This window comes from Euwallacea fornicatus, chromosome 20 (assembly GCF_040115645.1).
Source record: "Euwallacea fornicatus isolate EFF26 chromosome 20, ASM4011564v1, whole genome shotgun sequence".
Classification (NCBI taxonomy): domain Eukaryota; kingdom Metazoa; phylum Arthropoda; class Insecta; order Coleoptera; family Curculionidae; genus Euwallacea; species Euwallacea fornicatus.
The window spans coordinates 1,548,318-1,569,315 of NC_089560.1; the positions used below are offsets into that span (position 1 = coordinate 1,548,318).

The 20,998-nt window shown below is 37.8% G+C and overlaps 1 protein-coding gene across 24 annotated transcripts in view; it reads left to right on the forward strand.

Moving 5' to 3' along the window:
- bru3 (bruno 3) overlaps positions 1–20,998 on the forward strand; it is a 457,921-nt gene that overhangs the window by 402,298 nt on the left and 34,625 nt on the right. For all 24 annotated transcript variants that reach the window (XM_066294016.1, XM_066294020.1, XM_066294017.1 and 21 more), the window contains 2 exons: positions 3,661–3,786; positions 11,807–11,886. In XM_066294016.1, coding sequence (XP_066150113.1) covers positions 3,661–3,786; positions 11,807–11,886 — 206 coding nt within the window. The remainder of the gene's footprint in view (positions 1–3,660; positions 3,787–11,806; positions 11,887–20,998) is intronic.

Consider the following 20,998-nt stretch of genomic DNA (forward strand, 5'->3'; position numbering starts at 1 on the left):
GGACCGATCAGTGTGTAATGTTTTTGTTACTCTTATTAAACCGCCACTTCTTAGAGTCTAGACAAGGAGGATGTTACTTCCCCAATATCGCGTTTAAGATTAAAATTATTCAAGAGACAGAAACGTTCCCCGGAGGGTAAAAAATACGCAAGCACTACAGAGTCTTGAATTAAACCTAGATTTAGGAGACAAGAGAGTGGCTTTGGCCCGGATTCTGTGGGTAATCACAAACGTCGATAACCGCTTTTAATACTAGATGAAAGCTTTTTGTTAGGCCTTTGTTTGAGCCGGGCATGAGAAAGGAAAAATTTCCTTCGAGGATCGAGTGAAAGAGAGAGTTACTGTCACTAATGCAAATTTGATCACCAAATTGATTTTCCCATATTCAAACTTTAGTAGGGAGGGCGTACGTTCGAAAGACAAATTTTGCCTTCAAACTCTTTTGGAGATTAGTTGGGGGATTCTGGGGTTCCGTGTCGATAACGACTATTTAAATATTTACCCATCAATGATTAAATTTCCCATGGTAAGTAGAGGTCTATGTGATTGTGAGACTGCCAGAGTGTTACAACGCTACTACCGAGCACTGTCAGGTGTCCCCTACCCTTATCTCCTCCACCCTTTAGGGACGTAAAGAATCCATTTGAGTAGAACAGTCAGTATCTTATCGTATACGCTAAGCTGCACTTCAGATAATTACACAAGATTAGTACTTTTAACATCCACGCAAAACGTCCCTTTAATTATTAATATAGATGTTCAAAAATCAAATCCCAGACCTTGGTCGTATCCGGGCATAATATACGGAATCTCCATCACGACGGACTCTACGATACTCTACGATTTAGCTCTGATTTTGATCCAATTATATCGGAGGCTCCCCCTGTGCATTAGACCTTTCCCTTATCCCTTGAACAGCCAAAACTCCCCCATATTAAGACCTGTCCCTTTATGAAAACATATATTGCTAGCTACGTACCTTGATGTTGGATACATTTTAGAAGATATATGAACCAGTTGACGTGTGCTTGTTTAGGTGCTAAACTTTTATGCTTCTTATCATTGTATTTGCTTCGTATCAAGAGCCAAATCATTAATATTTTGTTAGCTTCGACGTCAAGCTAGTTTCCATGGAAACCTAAAATCTGACCAATATATACGTGGTGTTAATTAAATATATAAAGAACTTTAAGGCGTAAATCTTTGAGTAATGTTTTGATAAAAAGGACATATTAACATGGGTTAGCAAGGACTAAGTTCTCGAGAAACAAGACATCCAAAGTAAAGTTTTGATTCTGCTTGTTGATCATATTTTTGGACAATAATACAAGATCACATACCGGGAAAGTTGATGGTGAGAAATTCAAATGTTTACTCAATTTTCTGTTTGCGATGCAGATATGCCCATAGAAGTCGCGCACACAATGATATACTTGAATTTTGAATGCCATAACCTTTTCATAACTCACCTTCTACAATATTATATTTATAAAATTGTTCTCCACGCATTTTAACCTAAAAATACTAATCCGTTTTACAAATTAGCGACTTAAGGCGACCCCACAAAAAATACTCAAAAGGAATTCATTTCGAACAACCATGGAGGCCGCGCATGCTGTCGTGGTCTTCTGATCACACTACCGTTTTGGAAGCCAACCCTGAACTGAACCAAAACGCGAGCTGCATCAATAATTCCAATCTAAATGTTGAGAGAAAATTGTTCTTGATCGTGATTTTCTGTGAAAGCATGAGAATTCGCTGCAACCCACATATGGTTGCGATGATATGGTGCAAATTAGAGATGGCGTTACGAGAGCACGAAGCTTCATCTGTGGAAAACTTCAAACTCCATGATTATGATAATTGAGGGTGTAATCAAGTGCAAAATCTACTTTGAGAGGAAAATTCCTAGATAAACCGGTTGCACACGTTGCATATGATAAAGATAAAATAGTCGAGCTTTTAAAACTTTGTGAAACTGCTAGTTTCACAAAGTCTTGCGTGGATATTAATAAAACTTTGAAGACTCTCTGTGAGGAAATGGTGCTTGATACATTCGTCTGACAGTTTGAGCATTACCGTGAGCCATTCCGTAGACAAAGTGCGGATCTGCCATTCCTGCAACGGTAAATTGGACTATTTTAAACACAACCCAGAAATTTATTACTCCATAACTCACATTAAAAATTGAAAAAAAATAGACATAAAATCCACCTTTTGGCAACCACTGTAAACTTTTTGAAAATTTACTATGAATAAATTTTATGATTTTACTGCGAGGGCCACATGAGTATTGTTTGCAAATTTTGCTCGGCATGCAGTATTTTCTTGGCCATTTCCGCTTTAGAGATAAAAAATACAGAGTGAATTTTGTTATTTTCATAATACAGGTTCAAACTTCAAATCCATTTTTTTCCCAGTGGATTTTTAGCGAGAAATATTAAGAGCACTGTTTATCGATAACAAAAAATTTAGTAAATATTTGAGTTTCCCGTCATCAAGTTTCCCGATGTGTAAAATTTTATCAGGACCTCGCATTATTGTCCAAAAATATAATCCAAAAAGGAAATTAAAATTTTAACTTGAATACCCGATATTTCGAGAACTTAATCCCCATGCGGACCAACGTTAATATGACAATTTTAATTCGAAAATCTTCAAAGCTACACGCCTCAAAATTTATCTATATACTTAATTGATACCCTATAGGGAAACTATTTCGCATGTTTCTATAAAAATTCGTCGTCAGTTACAATTGACGGCACATTAATAATTTATCCCCAATACGTATAAATATTGCATTAGGATTGATCATAAACCTACACGAAATTTCATTTAAAATCTAGAAAATTTTTAGAAACAAATGTAGGTCTATGAATTGCATTAATAAACCATTTTGTTGGAACAGTCCCAGAATCCGAAAGTACAGTTAAATGAAGGCGGTTCCACCCAAAAGTAGAGTCTGCGGTTAGTCAGCTATGTCTGGAAATATTCTTCATAAACGAAAAATCCAAAAATATTATTAAAAAACGTACCGTTTGAAGTGATTTCGAGTTAATTACAATCTCTTTCGTGAGTTTAGCAAAAACAATAAATGTAATAACATCAGAGGGTGATCGTTTAAAATATCTGGGTGTAGGTCACTCAATGCCAAAAATGAAATTTGTGAGTTTGGCCTGGACAAACTCACCAATATAATATGAAAACCAATAGAGATTAATACCTGACCGCAAATTGGTATGCACTTCCCCTCTAAGCGTTACAATTCAAATTATTTAAGGAAAAAAACACGAGGAGTTGATTTTCTGGACGCTGAATGGCAATATCCAGGTTTTGGGCTTGGCGTGAATAAACCCGGCAATATGTGGAAGACCGACAGCGATGTCAATCTGTATGGGTCTTTATGCCCAGGGGCTATGTGTTGGTAAACTCCGTTTGTATAAATTCCACCAAGACTACTTCTCTATAGATATCTTGCGTGTAATAGAATAGAATAGACAGCATACAAAAGTAGACACCTAAACAAGATCCACAAAAATGTAATTCTTTGTTAAATGATACTGCACCGACCTTAGATGAATGTAACATTCACTGTATCAAAAATGACCAAATCATCTGATCTATCCGAATTCTAATCACGTTTTCTTCTCTTCTATTCAGATCGCAAACTCTTTGTGGGAATGCTAAGCAAGCAACAGACAGAAGAGGATGTCAGACAATTATTCGCACCGTTTGGTACAATCGAGGAATGCACTATTTTAAAGGGACCCGACGGAGCCAGTAAAGGTAAGGTTAGAATGACCCCTGTTTTGTCCACACTAATCAGGTTTGACCACAGAAAGGGCAGAATTTCGCAACAACCAGATCCAGTTTTTCCTCTGGGCTTTATTTCCCTTTCGTTTGTAAACATAGAGAGCGATGTTATAGGAACGAAAGTATACCATACATCGACCTCTGTAGTGTTTATAGACAGTAAGGAGATCCGATGTTTCATGAAATATATTGTGTTCCTCGCGTTTTAATTGGCTTCAACTAAATTACATTCAGGATTTGAGAAATCGAAATTTTGCCTCCGTGTTATTAAAAGGGCAGAAGATCAAAATAATAGAAACTCTCCGTTAATTTTCCTCGCTTTATGGCTCTCATCTGCGTAAGTTCTGCGAAAGCAATTTCCCATGAAAACTTTTTTTGAAGCGATTTCCCCTTGGATAAAACTGGACTTGGACTATGGCGATATTTTAAACGTCAGACAAAGAAATAAATAGAACAGCCAAGGGACAAGTAATATATTTTTGTAGAGTCCGGATTAAAGTGGTTTGCAATCATAATCTAGGGGGATTAGGGTCTCGTGTTGTGGCTAACTTTTGAAGGTACCTGGAAGTTGATTCTCTAGGGCTGCCTGGATAAATCGCGTCAGATGTATTAGAAAAGGAGTTTGTTCAGTTTTTCGTACTGGTGAAACCAGCAGCAGAAAAAGCAGTGTGGAGTTGGATTTACGGACTTCTACGATAGCTTTTGAACCTCATTATTAGAACTCTGTAGCTTCTTTTTGTTAAACCTTTAACATTTTCAAAACATCCATTTCTCCCTTTAGGCTCTCCTTTCGCAAATAAATCCTTGAATTTAGGATTTCCAGGTGAACACCTTCACTTCGATAAAAAATCATCACACCTAATTGGTAGGCGTCATTAGTCTGCATCTTCTCGATCACTTGCTTTTTGGCTCGTTTTAGAATTTGGGCTTTCTGAGATGCCACAGCCCGTCACTTCTTCGAAATTAACATTTCCGATTCTCAATGTGCCGGTCTCCTCTCCAGATGAACTTCTACTTTTCTCTCGGCCTTTTCGACTTAATTCCGTAGGATTCCCAGGATAGGTACCACTGTTACCATTATGCAGATGTCACAATTTCGAATTATTAAACTTAAGAACGAGAAGAATTTGAATGAAATTTTGATTTCAAAAATTTACCTTCATTGAAAGGCAGCAAATGCGAATTTTCCTAATTAACTTTCACAAAAAAGTCCAAATTATCTGTTGTTTTCGTCTGAGCGGTTCTCAGAATGTGTGCAACAGAGTTTCCACATATTTTGGGGAAAATATTAATTAAAGCTTGACTCTGTTAGAGATTCAGCCAGGCTTTATCTTTTCCGGACTACGATCCACAAAGGTAGATTATACAAAGAAAACACATTTTAGCGTAGCCAATTACATTTTTCCTTGGGCTTTATTTTGTTTTCGTCTGCTAATACATACACGTGGTCTGGTACAAAAGAGTCCGGCCGCTCTCAACCGTTTTCGTGGGGAAATAATGGAATAGTCGAATGTTTTTCATAAAACTTCGCCAGATTTGTTCGTTTTAATTGCTAAATGCTTGTTAATTGAAACATTTTATTTTTATCTCTTTCGACTGCTTTAATTGTCACCAAATAGCGCTGGTTCGTTATAGGCCGAGAAATCGAGCTGTTGTATACGAAGGACGCGAAATCGTTTTGCGCGCCAGCAAACGTGCCTGAAAAGTAATAAAATGAAAATCGTATCAAAGGAGATATTAAATTGACAAATGAGTTAATAAAAAATGAGGGTCCCAAGTAGAGCGTAAAGGTGTATTCAGAGACACTTATTAAGATTACACGGAGGGACTTTTTCTTGATATAAAGCTCAAACTTCGCCTCGATATCATAAAATTGACAATAACTTCCATAAAGTTTTAATTAGAATCTCTCGTTGCCGTTTTTAATTACTTTTCTGCTGCCGTCGGAGACGAGTTTTTTTCCGAGAAACTTTTGAATACCGACAAGCTAATAGCAGCTATGTCGTAAATAAGTTTATGGCAGTTTATTGATACAAGGAAACTTTGTTGCAGTCCATTAGGAGTAAATGTCATTAAAGTTAAAATCCTGATGGTTCATATTTTATAAAAGTATCATTAAAAAAAAAAAACCTAATTAATGGGACGTATTGTTGGTCGGTTTGCGAGATCCTTTATGATCATGGAGGCCAGTTCCGATTGCCTTTAAGGTCCTGATAAATAGGGAGGACCTGCGATTTGGATGCTAAAACTCTCCGCGATGCAATAATACAGGTTTGGCAATTCGTGTACTCAATAGTAAATTAACTACCTGAGTGTGAATTGAAGTGTGATTAAAAAGAAATTAAGCTAGCTAATACGTAAATTGAAAAGTTCATAAAATACGGATTTCCATGACAGACATTTAAATAAGTTAACTGTTTATTTGGAGTAGAAGCTATAAAAGGCTCTTTAAATTTTCGCCGAGGCGGGTCCGAGTTAAAAATTTAATTAGCTTTTCATTAATTGCCTTAGCGAATTTCGCGAAAGGTCTGAAGCTCTGTAATTGGCTTTGGATTTTCATTAAACTCCGCTACTAATTTCGACATTCACCTGATATTTTGCGATGCAGTATTTTCCCTGACGAGCCCTGATTATGCCCTTTGGACAATTTATTTGAATACTTAAAGAGAAGGAATAAGAAAGCGAGAAAATGAAAGGGACCTTTTGGAGGTGCCCGTGGGCCATGACTCAATGCTTGAAACTTTGCGAGACAGCCAATTCTTGCTTTTGGTCTGCGATACAAGATTTCCCTGCACTTAAGATTTCTCCAAATGAAATAACGCGAAACGTTGGTTTTGATATTGCTCTAAAAGCATGCCTATTTTCCGGCATTAAGTATGCACTTTTACTTTTGCAAAGGAAAAACCTCTCGGAGCTTATCTCAAAGAAAACGCCCTTTTCGCGAACTTAATAGCCAGTGAAGTTGTTTTTCCGGTAAATAACGTCACAAAGGGAAACTTCACGCCTGCTGTTTTTGCCTTTTGCAGGAATGAACTACCGCAGCTCGTCAGTCACAGATTTGCCTTTCAGCAGGAGCGTTTTTTATGTTTTCCATTTAACAGGGACGCCATTTCTCTAAGCTGAAAGTAAGAAATTAGCCTCGGAGAGCTTTCACAGAACTCTATTTCTTTATTAAATAAATTTGATTATTCACTTGCCTAGAATGGAAAGCCTTACAGTTACTGTATCGTGCCGTATCACTCAGACAAAGGCGCTGCTCGGAATGCAAATCGACATCATTTTTATTCCGATATCTCCCGAGAAGTACTAGACAGATTTCAGGCATCCCAAATTAAGTGAATTCATAAAGTTCCTAATAAAAGAAATGTGAAAATCCACTCCGTCTGTCGTTCAAAATTTGTTTTCCATTACAGGAGAAATGAGCATATTCTCCTCGCAATTCCTCGGAGAAAATTCGAATGCAAAGCTACTCTATTTCTGTCAAGATTAATTCAGATCTACAGGAATTTTTCGGGTCGTCGAGATAAAGCACGAACATAATTGCATGCCGCTACCACTTTGAAAACTCATTTTTGTCACAAATATAAATAACTATTTATTGCGTTTCCTTGCCGAGCGGAAAAGAAATATTCAGATTATCTCGTGAAAAATTACTTACCTGTTGCGCAATTTTGTGTTCTCCTCTTTTCCCTCTTTTTTCAAAGGAAATATTTTAATACAATTACTCCCGCGAGGGGTTTCCCACTACATGTTCGTAAATGATGCTGGGTTGGTCACCGCCAAATCAAAATATGTATTCTCAAAAACATCGATATGAATAACGGGGCAATTCTTTCCATTGCTTTCCAACGAAAAAGGGAGGAAGTGCATAACCGAAAAAACCTACGCGCCGTGATGAATGACAGGCGCGTTTAGATTCTGCTGAAGTTTAACATTTTATCCACACCATGAGCTAGTTTCACACGTGCCATTCTGATAAGTGGCATCTCCATGCGCCTATACCTGATCACGCGTGACGACCCCAAAATCTCGTAGATCGTAGCAAAAGTGGTGAGACTCACACGTGGGAACACGACTTAATTTACAGTTCCACGTCAATTAGGCCTATTCTCACGTGGCTTACAACTTTTCTCTTTGAATTCCCAGGTCTGACTACCCATATTAGTCTCCAGTTTCGGTTCGCAGAACCTAAGAAGTCTGTTGCAAAGGGCACGTAAAATGGAGGGCAAGATGATATCCTGAAAGGAACGCCCAATGCGTGTTCAGTGAGTTTGGCTTTAAGATAAGATTATATTCAAATACGGTATTTTTGACACACAACAATCGTCGGTTTTGTATTGTGTTTTATTGAGATGCTCATATCCGAGTAAAAAAATTCGATAGAAGCACCGGCAATGACAATCAAAATATAAAATTTTCTCTCGGGTATGGCTCCGAACTCACTCACTGTTGAATACAGCTAAGCAGTATTCCCAGATGCCTCTTCGAGAGGATTTTAGATTCCAGATTTCGGCCCTTTGGTATGGATAGTCGTATTTTCATATACTAATCTATCGTTCAATTCACGTCTGCAGATTCAAACTATTCAAATCAATATTAGGAGACTCCTGCACAAAATTTCATCGCCGTTCAAATGGAACTAAAGAAATGGGAATCTATTTTCTTGTATTTTTTCCCATCCTGTCCACTTATGGGTGCCTACTTTATGCACACACACGCCTAATGGAACCAGTAAGTGGAAACACGTATCATGGGGTTGATCAATATCCTCTTTCGTTTCTATTTCAACGCTCTTGAAATGTTTGCAAAAATTCTATCAACACTTCGATGAAACTAGATAATTTATTACATCCGAATGCTAATAATTAAAGAAAGAGGACGATCCACCGGCTAAAACTCTCCAAATATAAGTCGTGTTCCCACGTTTTACCGTCAATTATCTGTGAATACCAGAGTTCGACAAGCCTCTTTTCCAACGGGCAAGTAAAATTTGTGAAGATAGGACTTAAACGGAGGGGAAAAGGAAAAAATTCCGAAACGGACTTTTAATGATGATGAACTCCTTGAATTGTAAGCAATCAAATCTTTAATGGTAGACACATCTAAATCCACTGAGTTTGGCTTTAATGACAAAAGTTTTACCAAAGACGCTTTTTTCCTCAAAGCTATTCCAGAGCACTAAGCCAATTTCCACCTTGGCGATGCGGATAGGTGGTACTCCCGTGCACCTCCCAATCAGTTCATCCAACATTGCAGAATCCATTTTTCCATATTCTTACCAAATTAATAAATTAAAGGGACTTGATTATTAAATTAAGTTGGTTATATCAACTCAAAAAAGCATTATAATATTCCCGTTAATACACGCTCTTATTTTGCTTACATCTGAGCTCACTTCGGCTTACCGTAAGCCACTATTTCGAAAATGATTGTGTTTATGAAGCGAAACGTTAACGTGCGATAAATTGCAAAAAATCAGCATCGAAACAAATAACAAATAGTATCTTCTTAGTAATTTTTAATAACAAAGCTCAGTTTAATTTATTAGAATGCGCCTAATTAAAGTAACAGAATCCTTGGGTTTTATTGCTGCCTGCGGAATGTGTTTGAGGAATTTTCATCAATAAAAGTTATGACTGAAGGAATGCGAGCCATTTTTCATTTATAAAGACGGAGAATGAAATAAAAATGCAGAAAGGAGAAGTTTGTTTGGACGAGCCTTCTTAATTAAAACCCAATCTGAGAGCTTCTTAATGTTATTTTTTAATAAAATATTTCTTCTTTGATTATTGCCGCCGGATTTTTCACTTTATGAAACCCTAGATCCTGTCTCAAAAAAAAAAAAAAGTTATCAGGCAATAAAATTACAAATTCAGTCTGCCGTAATATAAATTCCTAAAACTGTCTTAACGTCTTCTCTCAAGAGGTGAGTATTACACGTACGTGTAATCCTCATAAAATGGGCGTTAAATCTTCATGTTTTTTAACGAACATGGGGAAGAACGACATTTAAATAAATAATTTTGGGTTTTGCCGGAGAGACTAGCACAGACCAAAAATTTAATATAACCAACCCTCGAAAACGCCTAATTTGCATTTTGGAATGCGCTAACAACATCGTGGCTTTAGGCGGGGTAGTCAGTCGCTTCTCTCTCAAACTGGGGGTGCCAAGAAAGGGGTTTCAAACCATTGGCGTCCATCGAAACTTACACCAGAGCCTCAGCTATGTTTTATGGGCCTAAATTAACTACAATCCCTTGAGGCTGTAACGATCTCAACCGTCAGAAATTGTTCGTTCACGGATGAAATGTTAAGTGGTATAAATGAAATAAATCGTCATATAAATTTAGGTAAGACGCTGGTTTTTCGGTTCGAAATCATTCAAGCTATACGTGATTAAAATTACGCCCCTTGTATGTAGCAAGGGACAAAAATTAAAGAGCGTCCCTTTAAATTACTCTTCGAAGAAACACCCTAAATTGCCTCGAAGCTGTCGATAATCCCGCCATCTATATCAAGGAGAATTAATTAATTATTATTTTTCTCAACCTTTAACTCAGTGCCCCACTCTTTAGCCCTAAGAATGCCATAATATTTTTAGGATCCGATATTAAAAAGAAAAGAGGATTTCATTTAATCTTTAGTGCGTCTCCGCTAATCCGATTAAACCGAAGTTATGGCTTATATTAGATTTTTTCACCGACCTAATATCGGAAATAGGGCACGGTTAATGCTGGTTTTGTTGGTTTAAAGCTAATTTATGGGTTGGGTATAAAAGACCTCAGAGAATGGGTCTAGAAGTAAAAAGTTAGCCACACTCAGAACTGTTAATTTCTACATGGCGGAACGTCGCGGGAACGGGTTTAATCTCGAAAGTTCAAAGTTATTAATGCCCATCGATTTGTGGAATCCCTCACATGGGGATGCGTGAGCTCTACTCCGCACTTTGAGTAAATGTTTTATGACGATTTTTCCACTTAATGCATTTCGAATTTATCAACACGACAGAGGAATCAATTTTAACGCGCTCCTCTCGCAATTGAGAGCGAAAAAGCAAACCTTCAAATGCTAATTTGATATCCTTTCTGGTGCGCCAGCTCCGTGAATTGATACACGTTTTTGATTTCTGGACAAAATTATCCAGAAAATTACCAACAACGAAACGCCACCCCAAGTAAATGGTATTAGATTTGGATGAAAGTATAAATGCCCTCTTAGAGCAATTCTGCAAAGATTGAGGCGTGATAAGGCATTGTGTATCGCAGCACCACTAAAATAAGACTCATAAAATTCGTCTGCCCTTTTCAATAACAACGTTTATAGGGGCTACGACCTCTTTAATATGGTTTATCAATAATTCCGTGCGTATTTCAACTTTTGCAGGAAACGCACCGGATCTATTGCTTGCTAATTGGCTGTTCCGATCTTTCGGTCTCGATTTAACTACTGAGATATTCTACTTAATATTTTATTGGTAATTAAAATGGGAACTTGCAGCAACGACACTAAATATTGCCTTTGCTTTGCCCCGCTTTTAATAAAAGCCCTTTTAGGGACACGCCACATCTGGTATCAAGAGGCGAAGCAGTCTCGTAAAAAACGATATTGTTTTTAAAAATGCGAAGTCATTCCCCGTGGTTTACCTCCTGAGGAAGTGGAATGTATAAAAAATAAATGAAAATATAAAAAATTATGCTGCTCTTAAAAAGAAAGGTCTAATATCCAGGTGACTGGTAAAGCCGTCTATCACCTGACAAATAAAAACAAAACATTTATGACACCTCAAGCATCAGAAGATGGAAACCGTAATTCCTTTCAGGCTTTGGGGTATTTTATTTTTCGCAGCAAAATTGCCGTTTCATACGAAATTATAAAGAGGGAATTTCGTATTGGTGGGAAGAGATGACTGAGGATCTGGCAAATTAAAGTTGAAAACTGTTTTTGCTTTCAGGTCTGAGATTTTTCAGTGGTAAATTTCTTGCTTTTGTTTTAGGTTGTGCTTTTGTGAAATACAGTTCGCATCAAGAAGCACAAGCAGCAATCAATAGTCTGCATGGTAGTCAGACTATGCCGGTAAGTTCACTTTCCGTTTCCTGTGAAGGGTGTTACGGTAAAATTTGGCAAGATTTGAATTGTGCGTCGTTTTGGCTGTGAACTCTTAATAAACGGTTAAAAACGCGTGCCAGCCCGAAAGAAGACAGATGGGAGTTGGTAAACACGGAGCGATATACGGTGCAGCGCGATCGTTAAATTTTACTATCAAAATGATGAAAGCTTGGTTGGGACAATTCATAAAGTGCGTCCAATTTTCGGTAGGAACGGCGCTCTTGCCTCATCAATTATAAAAAGAACCATCTTTAAATTTTAAAATACCGGTTCAGTCATTGATGCGAGAAACACAAAACGACCTCGTAGGTGCAGAAGACTAAATATCCCGGACCTTCCCCGGAGTGCAGAGAAGTTTACGGGGACCTCTCAACGCGTCGACGTCCACAAGAATTGAACGTTTCAGCAGCCACTCTCCATCGTGTCCGCACGAAAAAATCACCTCTCCATCCTTACAAAATCCAACTGGCTCGCCAACCTTTGCTTACAGACCACGCAGAGCGAAGAGAGATCTCCTATCATTGAAAGGCATTGATGGGGTCATCTCCCGTCGCGGCGACAAGAATTGGCCGCCACGATCATGCGACTTAACACCTCTTGACTTTTTTCTGTGGGGTTTTTTTTAAATACTATATTTTCGCCAGCAAATTCAAGACCGCCCAAGCATTAAAGACCGAAATGGAATGCTGTATCGAGCATTTACCGCCACATTTATACAAAACAATTGTTCAAAATTTTGTTGAAATAGTACGTTTATACCACCGAAGCCGCGTCGGTCTTTATGGTATGCGTTATTTCGTGTTTAATTCCTAAATGTCTATATTCTCACTCAATGGAGATTTCAGTAGTTTGCTGCGGAAGCCGGTGTACTATTTAAAATTCAAATCTTGCATTCTTATTGTGACACCCTTTTTAATATTACATTGTAATAATAATTCGTACATGGTAGAGGAAATTTGGGGAAAAAATGTGAATTATACACGGACAAATACGCAAATCAAAGCGGCATTTAATTAAAAATTTGCACTTTGTGGAAAACAACTCGGGAATGAAATGTCGAGATGCAAAAAGTATGTGCATATGTTCGATATTAGGCTGCGTTACTTCACAAGTTTCATATTGCATCCAAAAACAATTTGATCCATTTGTCCATGACATCAATACTCGTACCCTTTTATTTTATTGATTTATGAAGAATTCGAAAAATTCCAACTTTTCGGCACGGCAGACACAAACAGTTTAAAAATAGTACCCGAATCAAAAAAATGGAATTTTTCAAATTTTTTGGTTCGTGTAACCGTTTTCCTCAAATGCTGATACGGCTGTTTCGATTGGGATATTCGGAATGGCAGGGACTGTTTGCACGACAAAAGAAGAAAAGTGCCACTTTTACTCCCGTAAATAAGTTGAGGCCGGACGTAAGTCTGTTCCTTCGAAGGTGTGCATCTTATTTTCGTTGCAACGTTCCGTTTTGCAAAAAAAGAAAATTATGCGAATAAATAGAATGCCGCCAGGAACGTCAAAAACCAGCTGGAGTAAAACTTTCCTTCTCTAACTTTTGATAAAGGGAGGTTCTTGATGCTCAGAGTAATGTCGCAATAACAGAGAAAGACCTAAAATATATGCAATTATTTTTAGTCACAGCATATCAAACACGAACCATTGTCCCTTGACGTTCTCTGGAAATGTATGAAGCTTTGAATAAGGGCATTAATTATTTTAAAACATCGATTCGAGTTCTGTCTCGGGTTCAGTTATAATAGAGAACATATAAATAGGCCCTGGTTCTGCTACGATATTGTGATCTGATTAACCCCATTCTGCAAACGTAACAGTTTTATAAAAAAAAACCGTTTGAAGGGCTGCACAACTGAAATTGAAGTTACATAGATCGCTCGTACATCAAAGAATATTTACAAATGTGGCAAAACGTTTGTGGTGGTCGAATTGTGCAATTGAAAAAAAACAGTACAATCGAATGGACACATGAATACAAGCACACATGGGTAAATGTGTCTTTGGTGTGCGGCCGAACTTAAGGGTTAGACGTGACGGCATAATTAACCTCATTCAGTGGAATCAACAGTTGAACAACTCCTGGTTTTGTGCTCACAAAAGGACAATTTTTTTGTTTGCAATATTGATGCGGAATAGTTGCACAATAATTATTACACTCTGCTTACAACGAATGTGAAAGAAAAATTGATTGTTTTATGAAAGTTCTATATATGGGAATTTTTACACTTTGGCACTCAACGTCAATGTATTCTTTTCATAAATTTCCCTTTTCAGACAGCGATTAAAAATTGCTAATACATAGGCGTACCAACCTTTTATTTACAGACACGGCTGGATGACACTGAATTAATTTCTATTCAAATATCACTTTCATTTTGTTTTGAAAATGTGTATTTATTTATTGAGTTTCAAGATAAAATAGGATTTTTGTTTGTCCACGCCCATGCACAGATTACTTAATTTAAATATGGAAGCCCTAAATCGAATGCCATCACTATTGGCTAGCTAGAGAGCTATTGAAACCGTGTCCGGGGCAAATTTTATAGTCCCAATAAAATTTACTGTCCCGAGTCGAATTGTCCTTGTAGTACACTGTGCCCTATTTAAAAGTCCACTTTACATTTGTATTTCATTGGCCGACCGACTAGTCCGGCTTTTGGTGGTAAATCGAAGCATTTTTATCGACATAGGAATCGAAATATCCACTCGTGTAATTCGAATCGCTAAACAATAATATCCATTAAACGCATAACAAACTACAAGAAAGTTGGTTGTGCAACTAAATACGTTTGGCAAACTAATCCCTTTGCCCTAAAATCGAGCTAATGGCCACGCTCGCTTTGCCCGGACAAAACATGCAGCTTTGTCCTGGTAATGTCACGTTCTTCACTGAAGTATTGCAATAAAATGGCTTCAGGCATTCAAAAGAGAATTAGGGGGTTAAACCAAACGAAACTATTTCGGGATGCCCTTTAATATGCTTTTAGTTCGATAGGTCAGGCGAATGTTCAATAAACGGGATGACGTGCAATTCCCGGCCGTCATGTTCCGAAACTCTTCTAATCTAAATCAGTCCCAAGTGCGGGACACACACACAATCATCCATTATACGTTTCTCAAAACGACGGCGATGTCAAGCGGCGCAACAACCGAGAATTTCTGCTCGTGACACCTCCACACTTCACTCTAATGCACGTGATAAACCATATTCCTATGACGTCGTTGCGGTTAGATGTAATGAAGCAATTTCCAGCACCTTGGTGTAATAATTGTCTTTTGTTTTGCTGCTGACGTTAAGGCGAAGTAGTTTCGGGTTTGAATGCACTTGATTGCTCGGTACACCCGAAATTTGCCTTATACCTCTGGTCTGGGAGTTCTTCACATTTCCTATGAGCTCTGAGGATTTTGAGAACTGCTTGAAGCAAATTTCGAACGCAACTATAATCGCTGGTTATGCCTTCTATTTGAATAATTTCAACTTTAATTAAACTTTCACTTCCATTAAAAACGATACGAAACACTAAATATACAGGTTGGATTAACTTGTAAAATATTTTAAGGCCGTTTAATTTACATTATCGGCAGAAGTGGAAAAAGAGTTCAAAGTTCTCAGTAGCTCTGCGAAAAACGATTTGAAGTCTTAATGGTCCTGTGTCAAGTTATTATGTCAACTTATATGCAATATTCCCGTATGCGAATGCTTGTTTTTGATTTTTTGTGCCAAGAGAGAAATCGCTGATACATTTTGTGCGGCAAATGTAGAGACTTATTAATAACCTATTTATATTCACAATAACTAGTGTCTATGTAGTTGTGTATCCTTTATTTTTAATCACGTAAATTCGTCTGGACCTCGTTGACTTGATCAGGTTGTCAACGCACTCGGGAGTCATAGAAATCCAAGCTTCTTTCAATACAAAGGAAAGTTCGTCTTGATTTTTAAATTTTCCTGGGTGTCGTTGGCGGAACTCTCTATCCAACCGACTCCAGAGATTCTCCATGGGGCTCAAATAGTGACGCGGCGCCGGCCATTTCACAACGCAAATCCTGTTTTCTGCAGTGCAACGTTTAACGACCTCAGCGGTATGCTCCAGATCGCCATCGCGTTGAAATGACCAGCGCAAAGGCACATTTTCCGTCGTAAATTGATGCATTTGATTCTGCAACATATCCAGATAGTGAAGTCGATCGATCTTTTCTTGTATTCTAATTAAGGGGCCAACACCACACTCACGAAAACCCGAAAAACATCCCCACTCCATAACATTTCCTCCGCCGTGTTTTATTGTGGGTAATGTGTATTTAGGGTCTGACGTACACTGTTTTGGCCGCCTCATCCACTTCACTCCATCTCATCCGAACAAGTTGAACTTGCTTACGTCTGAGAATAACACAGTCCTCTATTTAGGGATGCTCCAGTCAAGATGGTCTTTTGCAAATTTAAGTCTGGCGGCTCGATTTTCGACGGAAATAAACGGAAGTTTTCCTGGAGGCCTCCCATGGAGCCCCATCCTGCTCAAGCGATAGCGAATACTGCGAAACGAAAGCGATATTCTTGGAATTCTTCCTCCACCGTGGCGGAAGATGCAAATGGATTTGCTGCAACGAATCTTTTCATTACTTGCTCTTCGGCGGGGATTGTTTTTTGCGCTTTCCAATTTTCCTGGGGCTTTTCACTCTGCCACAACGTTTAAAATATGAAGTAATTTTTGGTTATCACACATCGATTGAAATTAAGCCGTCGAGCAATCGAAGCCTGCTCTTCGCCATTATTGAATTTTTCTTTAATTTTCGATTTAATGTCTCCAGATGAAGCATCGCCCCGCGGCATTTTCAGCCCTACTGCGCACAAAAATTGCGAAAAATTGTTCGAACAAATTGCACTAACAAAAAAGTTTCTCTAGTTTTTGCCGTACCGAATTTATCAATTAATTTTCCCTTAGCAAAAAAGGGCCAAAATAAATATTCACTTACAGGAACATTGTTTGCATGTTGAAATCAACTTTGCATACAGGTCGATTAAGCCTTCAACTCGGTTTTTTCCAGAGTTTTTGTTCACTTTGAATGGTTTCTCCACTTTTTGCCGACAGCGTATGTGAATCTTTGTAGAAACCAACTTAAGTGAATTCATTCTTACCTGCATGTGGGCTTGGTTCTATAGGGGTCCGGTTGCTTGAGTCGGCCTTCCAGTTTGGCTTATGCATTTTTTCATATTCTCTCCTAGAAGAGTGTCCCATTCTACATCGTCCACACTTTATTAACCACAGAATCGAAACCGCCATTCAAGAGGCATTTTCAAGAAGATCGTAAGTCGTGTTTAAATCCCGGATATTTCGGGACGTCCCGTCTTACAGTCTACCAACGTGCACGTGCATACTGCAGCTGGCCCCTCTGTTAACGTAATCGAAATCAAAGCTGTTTGCCGGCGAAAACCTGATATGATTTAATTTAAATGTTCACTGTTGCGGATAGTTCATATAATGAAGCGTCCATATAGCCGAGCGTCCACTGTATAATATAATAAATACAAATATACAACCAAAAAGTCGATTGTGTGAAACTGATAAATCCAAAAGTTTAACACATTTTCACAAATTATCCCGCACTTGGACAGAAGTTAAACATTTATTTCGAAATTAATTTTAATTTGGTGAAAGTTAGTTGTGCAACGGGGCTTACAAATAAGTTTAGCTCTGACGCATTCAACTAACACCGTTGGAAGGAATGCTGGCGCATTTTTTTCAGCGAAAACGAAGGTCTTCTGCCGCCTCCTTATAAGCGCCTCCATGCAGATACCTCTATTTTTAGATTGAGAATGGGTACCAAAACGTCTTTCTCGCAATAACACATCTCTTATATTCGTGATAAATAAAATTAGTTTCAAACTTAGCCACAATATCCCCAGACTGAACACGAAAGTGACTTGTCTGTCCCAACCAATATGAAAACTCTCAAATTGCTATCTCTGTCAAGTTAAATACCTTTCCCGGTAACAGCGAATATATTTTATAAGGGTCTGGCCCAGAGCTGAAGCTTTCAGGTGAGGTTGTATTGTGAAAATTACAAATCCCCAGGCAACTTTATAATTTGCCTAAAATATTACTGCAAACAACGCAACGTATACGTAATGGGGAAAAGTTGGGTGAAACGAAGTTAAACTTGTCTTGCAATTTACGGTTTCGTGTATTTTCGAAGTTGCTTGCATCTAACAAAATAAAATCTTGGAAGCACTTAATTAGAAGTAATGAGTTGCCATTCATAACCATTCGCATATATTGCGACGCAGTAAACAGTAATTTTTTCCAACTGAAATCACATTTCAATAAAAGTAAATTGCGAAATCGGAATTTAGATGTGAAACGAACGGTCGCCAGTCATAATTAAAGTGGTTTTTGCTATGTATTTGTATTCACTGACCAAAACCAATAGACCGAAAACATGAAATTAGTATTCAAAAGGGCTGTTGAAAATATGACCGAACTTTTGTGGCCGGCATAAAATATATGCGTGTTTCAACCTACTAAATTCGTGCCATCGAATAACATTTAAAATTGTTGAAATTTACTATTGTTGAAATTTTTTCATTTGCGCTGCGGCAAATATCAGTTTCCACAAAAATTTCGCAGGTATCCGTAACAACGGCCAATTGAAATATTCGAAAACTATTATGCAAATAATATTCTTTTTCGCTCAGATCAATAGAACTTCCTTGGCCGCAAGTTAAAAATAAATTCGAATTTAAAATAAAATAAAAAATTATGTATCAGATGGACCTTCGAAAAGGAAATAATTGTCACGTGAACGGTGATACAACGGACGTGTATTTGTCCAGATATAATGTGAGCTAAAATGGAGACATTGAATGTTGCTACTGAATCTCACATCCGAAGAGGGCCTTTCATCGGATCCCTTTACGAAACTCCTCGGTTGTATATGAGCTCTAGAGCGACTGGGCTGAATAAGACTTAGGGTGACCGCTGGCATGCGTATCAACCGTTCACCTGCAAATTCTTGTTTCTGAATTTTGGTCCCAAGCTCTCAATTGCAATTTTCGTTGGAACATCAACGTAAGACGACAATGAGGCAGTTTCGACTAACATTGGAATTGTATCCCGTATCTAGTAAAAAAATAAACATCGATGAACATCTACGATAGGATTTCGAAAAACAACAACTTCCCATTTTTCCTTGTGGTGCATGGTCGATGTTGGCATGTGCCATAGAACAGAATTTTAGGAACCATAGAACCAATTATTTTTCTTTTCTCAGCCAATTTGCTGAACGCTTCCGGTAACTTTTAAGGTCTTCCAAATCCTCTTCGTCAACTTTACCTATATATCTTTCAAGTTCCCATTTTGGACTGATTTTGATCCAGAAATTCAGAGCTCTTGTTCTGAATCTCTCTCTCTCTCTCTCTCTCTCTTTCTCTCTCAACACCCTTCTGCCTGGTTTTTCATTTTAAAGTAACCGTATTTTCACCCGAGCCTATCCAACAAAAACGCTTCTGCATATCTTTGAATTATGTAAATGAGATTTTAATAGCCCAGGGATTTTACTAGTGAAGTGAGTCTACAGGGTGACCCACGAATATGGGCCTTCGTACGTATCTCGAAACTTACGGCTAGAAAAAAATCGAAAGTTGGGTGTCATACTAAGGTGGAGATAATCTATGTATTAAAAATATTTTCATACAAATATCACTTCCGATTATACCACAAATGATTGTCAACTCGCATATTTCAAGTGAATCACCCTGTGTTTTATGTCAAATTTCGATTGTGCGGGACATTATGAACGTTTTTCATCGATAACATTCTACACCTAAATTTTACGGCTTTTGAGATATTTAAAATTCTCCAAACAAAAAATGACAGTTGCAGCCATTAATGTATTTTCTAATAATTCGCAAATTGCTAAGTATTTTGCAATTGAACGTTGTACAAACACATCTCAAAACTTTCCACATTTCGCAGAAGAATCAAGGCTATTGTTGATGACCAAATAATGGAAAATGCAATTTGTAAATACAAATTGTACATTAACAGATGCAACTGTCATATTTTTTGGTAGATTCTAAATATTTCAAAAACCGTAAAATTTAGGAATGGAACGTTATATGTGAACAACATTTATACTGTTTCGTAGAGGTGAAATTTGATATATTATATACAGGGTGTTCCATTAAAAATATGCTAGTCGGTATTGATTTCAGGTATAACCGGAAGTGGCATTTTCACGAAAATATTTTTATTCCATAGGTTACTTCTACCCTAATTCAATACCCAAATATCAACATTTTCCTTGTCACAGTTTCCAAGATATGCATAGAGGACTATATTCGTTGGGCACCCTGTATAGTGTTGAGAAGTATTATCCTTCACGAATAAATTGAATTCCCATTTTGCACGCACTTTTCCTCAATTTCTACCCGATTCAGCACATTTTTTTAAATTGATTATTCCTTAAATTCCTCCACAGGACAACATTAACCAAATCTAAGCAACATACGCATATATCATCATTTCCAAATCGGCCTTGCGAAATCCAACAGAATAATCAAATTTTTGCGCAACCCTTCCACAGAGATCCCTCGAGCTTTTCCAGTGGGAATCTGGTCATATGGTTTTCGGTCCAGTATATGAAGAATTATGCAAATCGAGTATATTCTATCATTATGACCGCTCGAGCATTTTGTTTGCTCGGCTTATTTCCTTAACCTTAGAATTCTCCTTTGGTGCCAAGTCTAGAATGCATCATATTTTATTAAGACCATAATAACACTTTTACAGAATAATTGCAAATATGAGACTTGTGAGTGATAGGGAGGCGTGACACGACTACATCTGGGCCAAGGTTAGAGAATGCGAAAATTGCCGAAAATGCCAGTGTGGAATAATACTAAAACTGGCAACGTCGAGTTGTCGTCGGTAAGCTTAGGGGTGATTCAGATTTTCCTTGTTTTTCCAGCAGCAAAAAAGGCGTAAATTGAGGGATAATGTAGGCGGAACAGTCTCTCCTTTAAACACGTTTTTTCCACATAAGACCAAAATGTTACCACCGA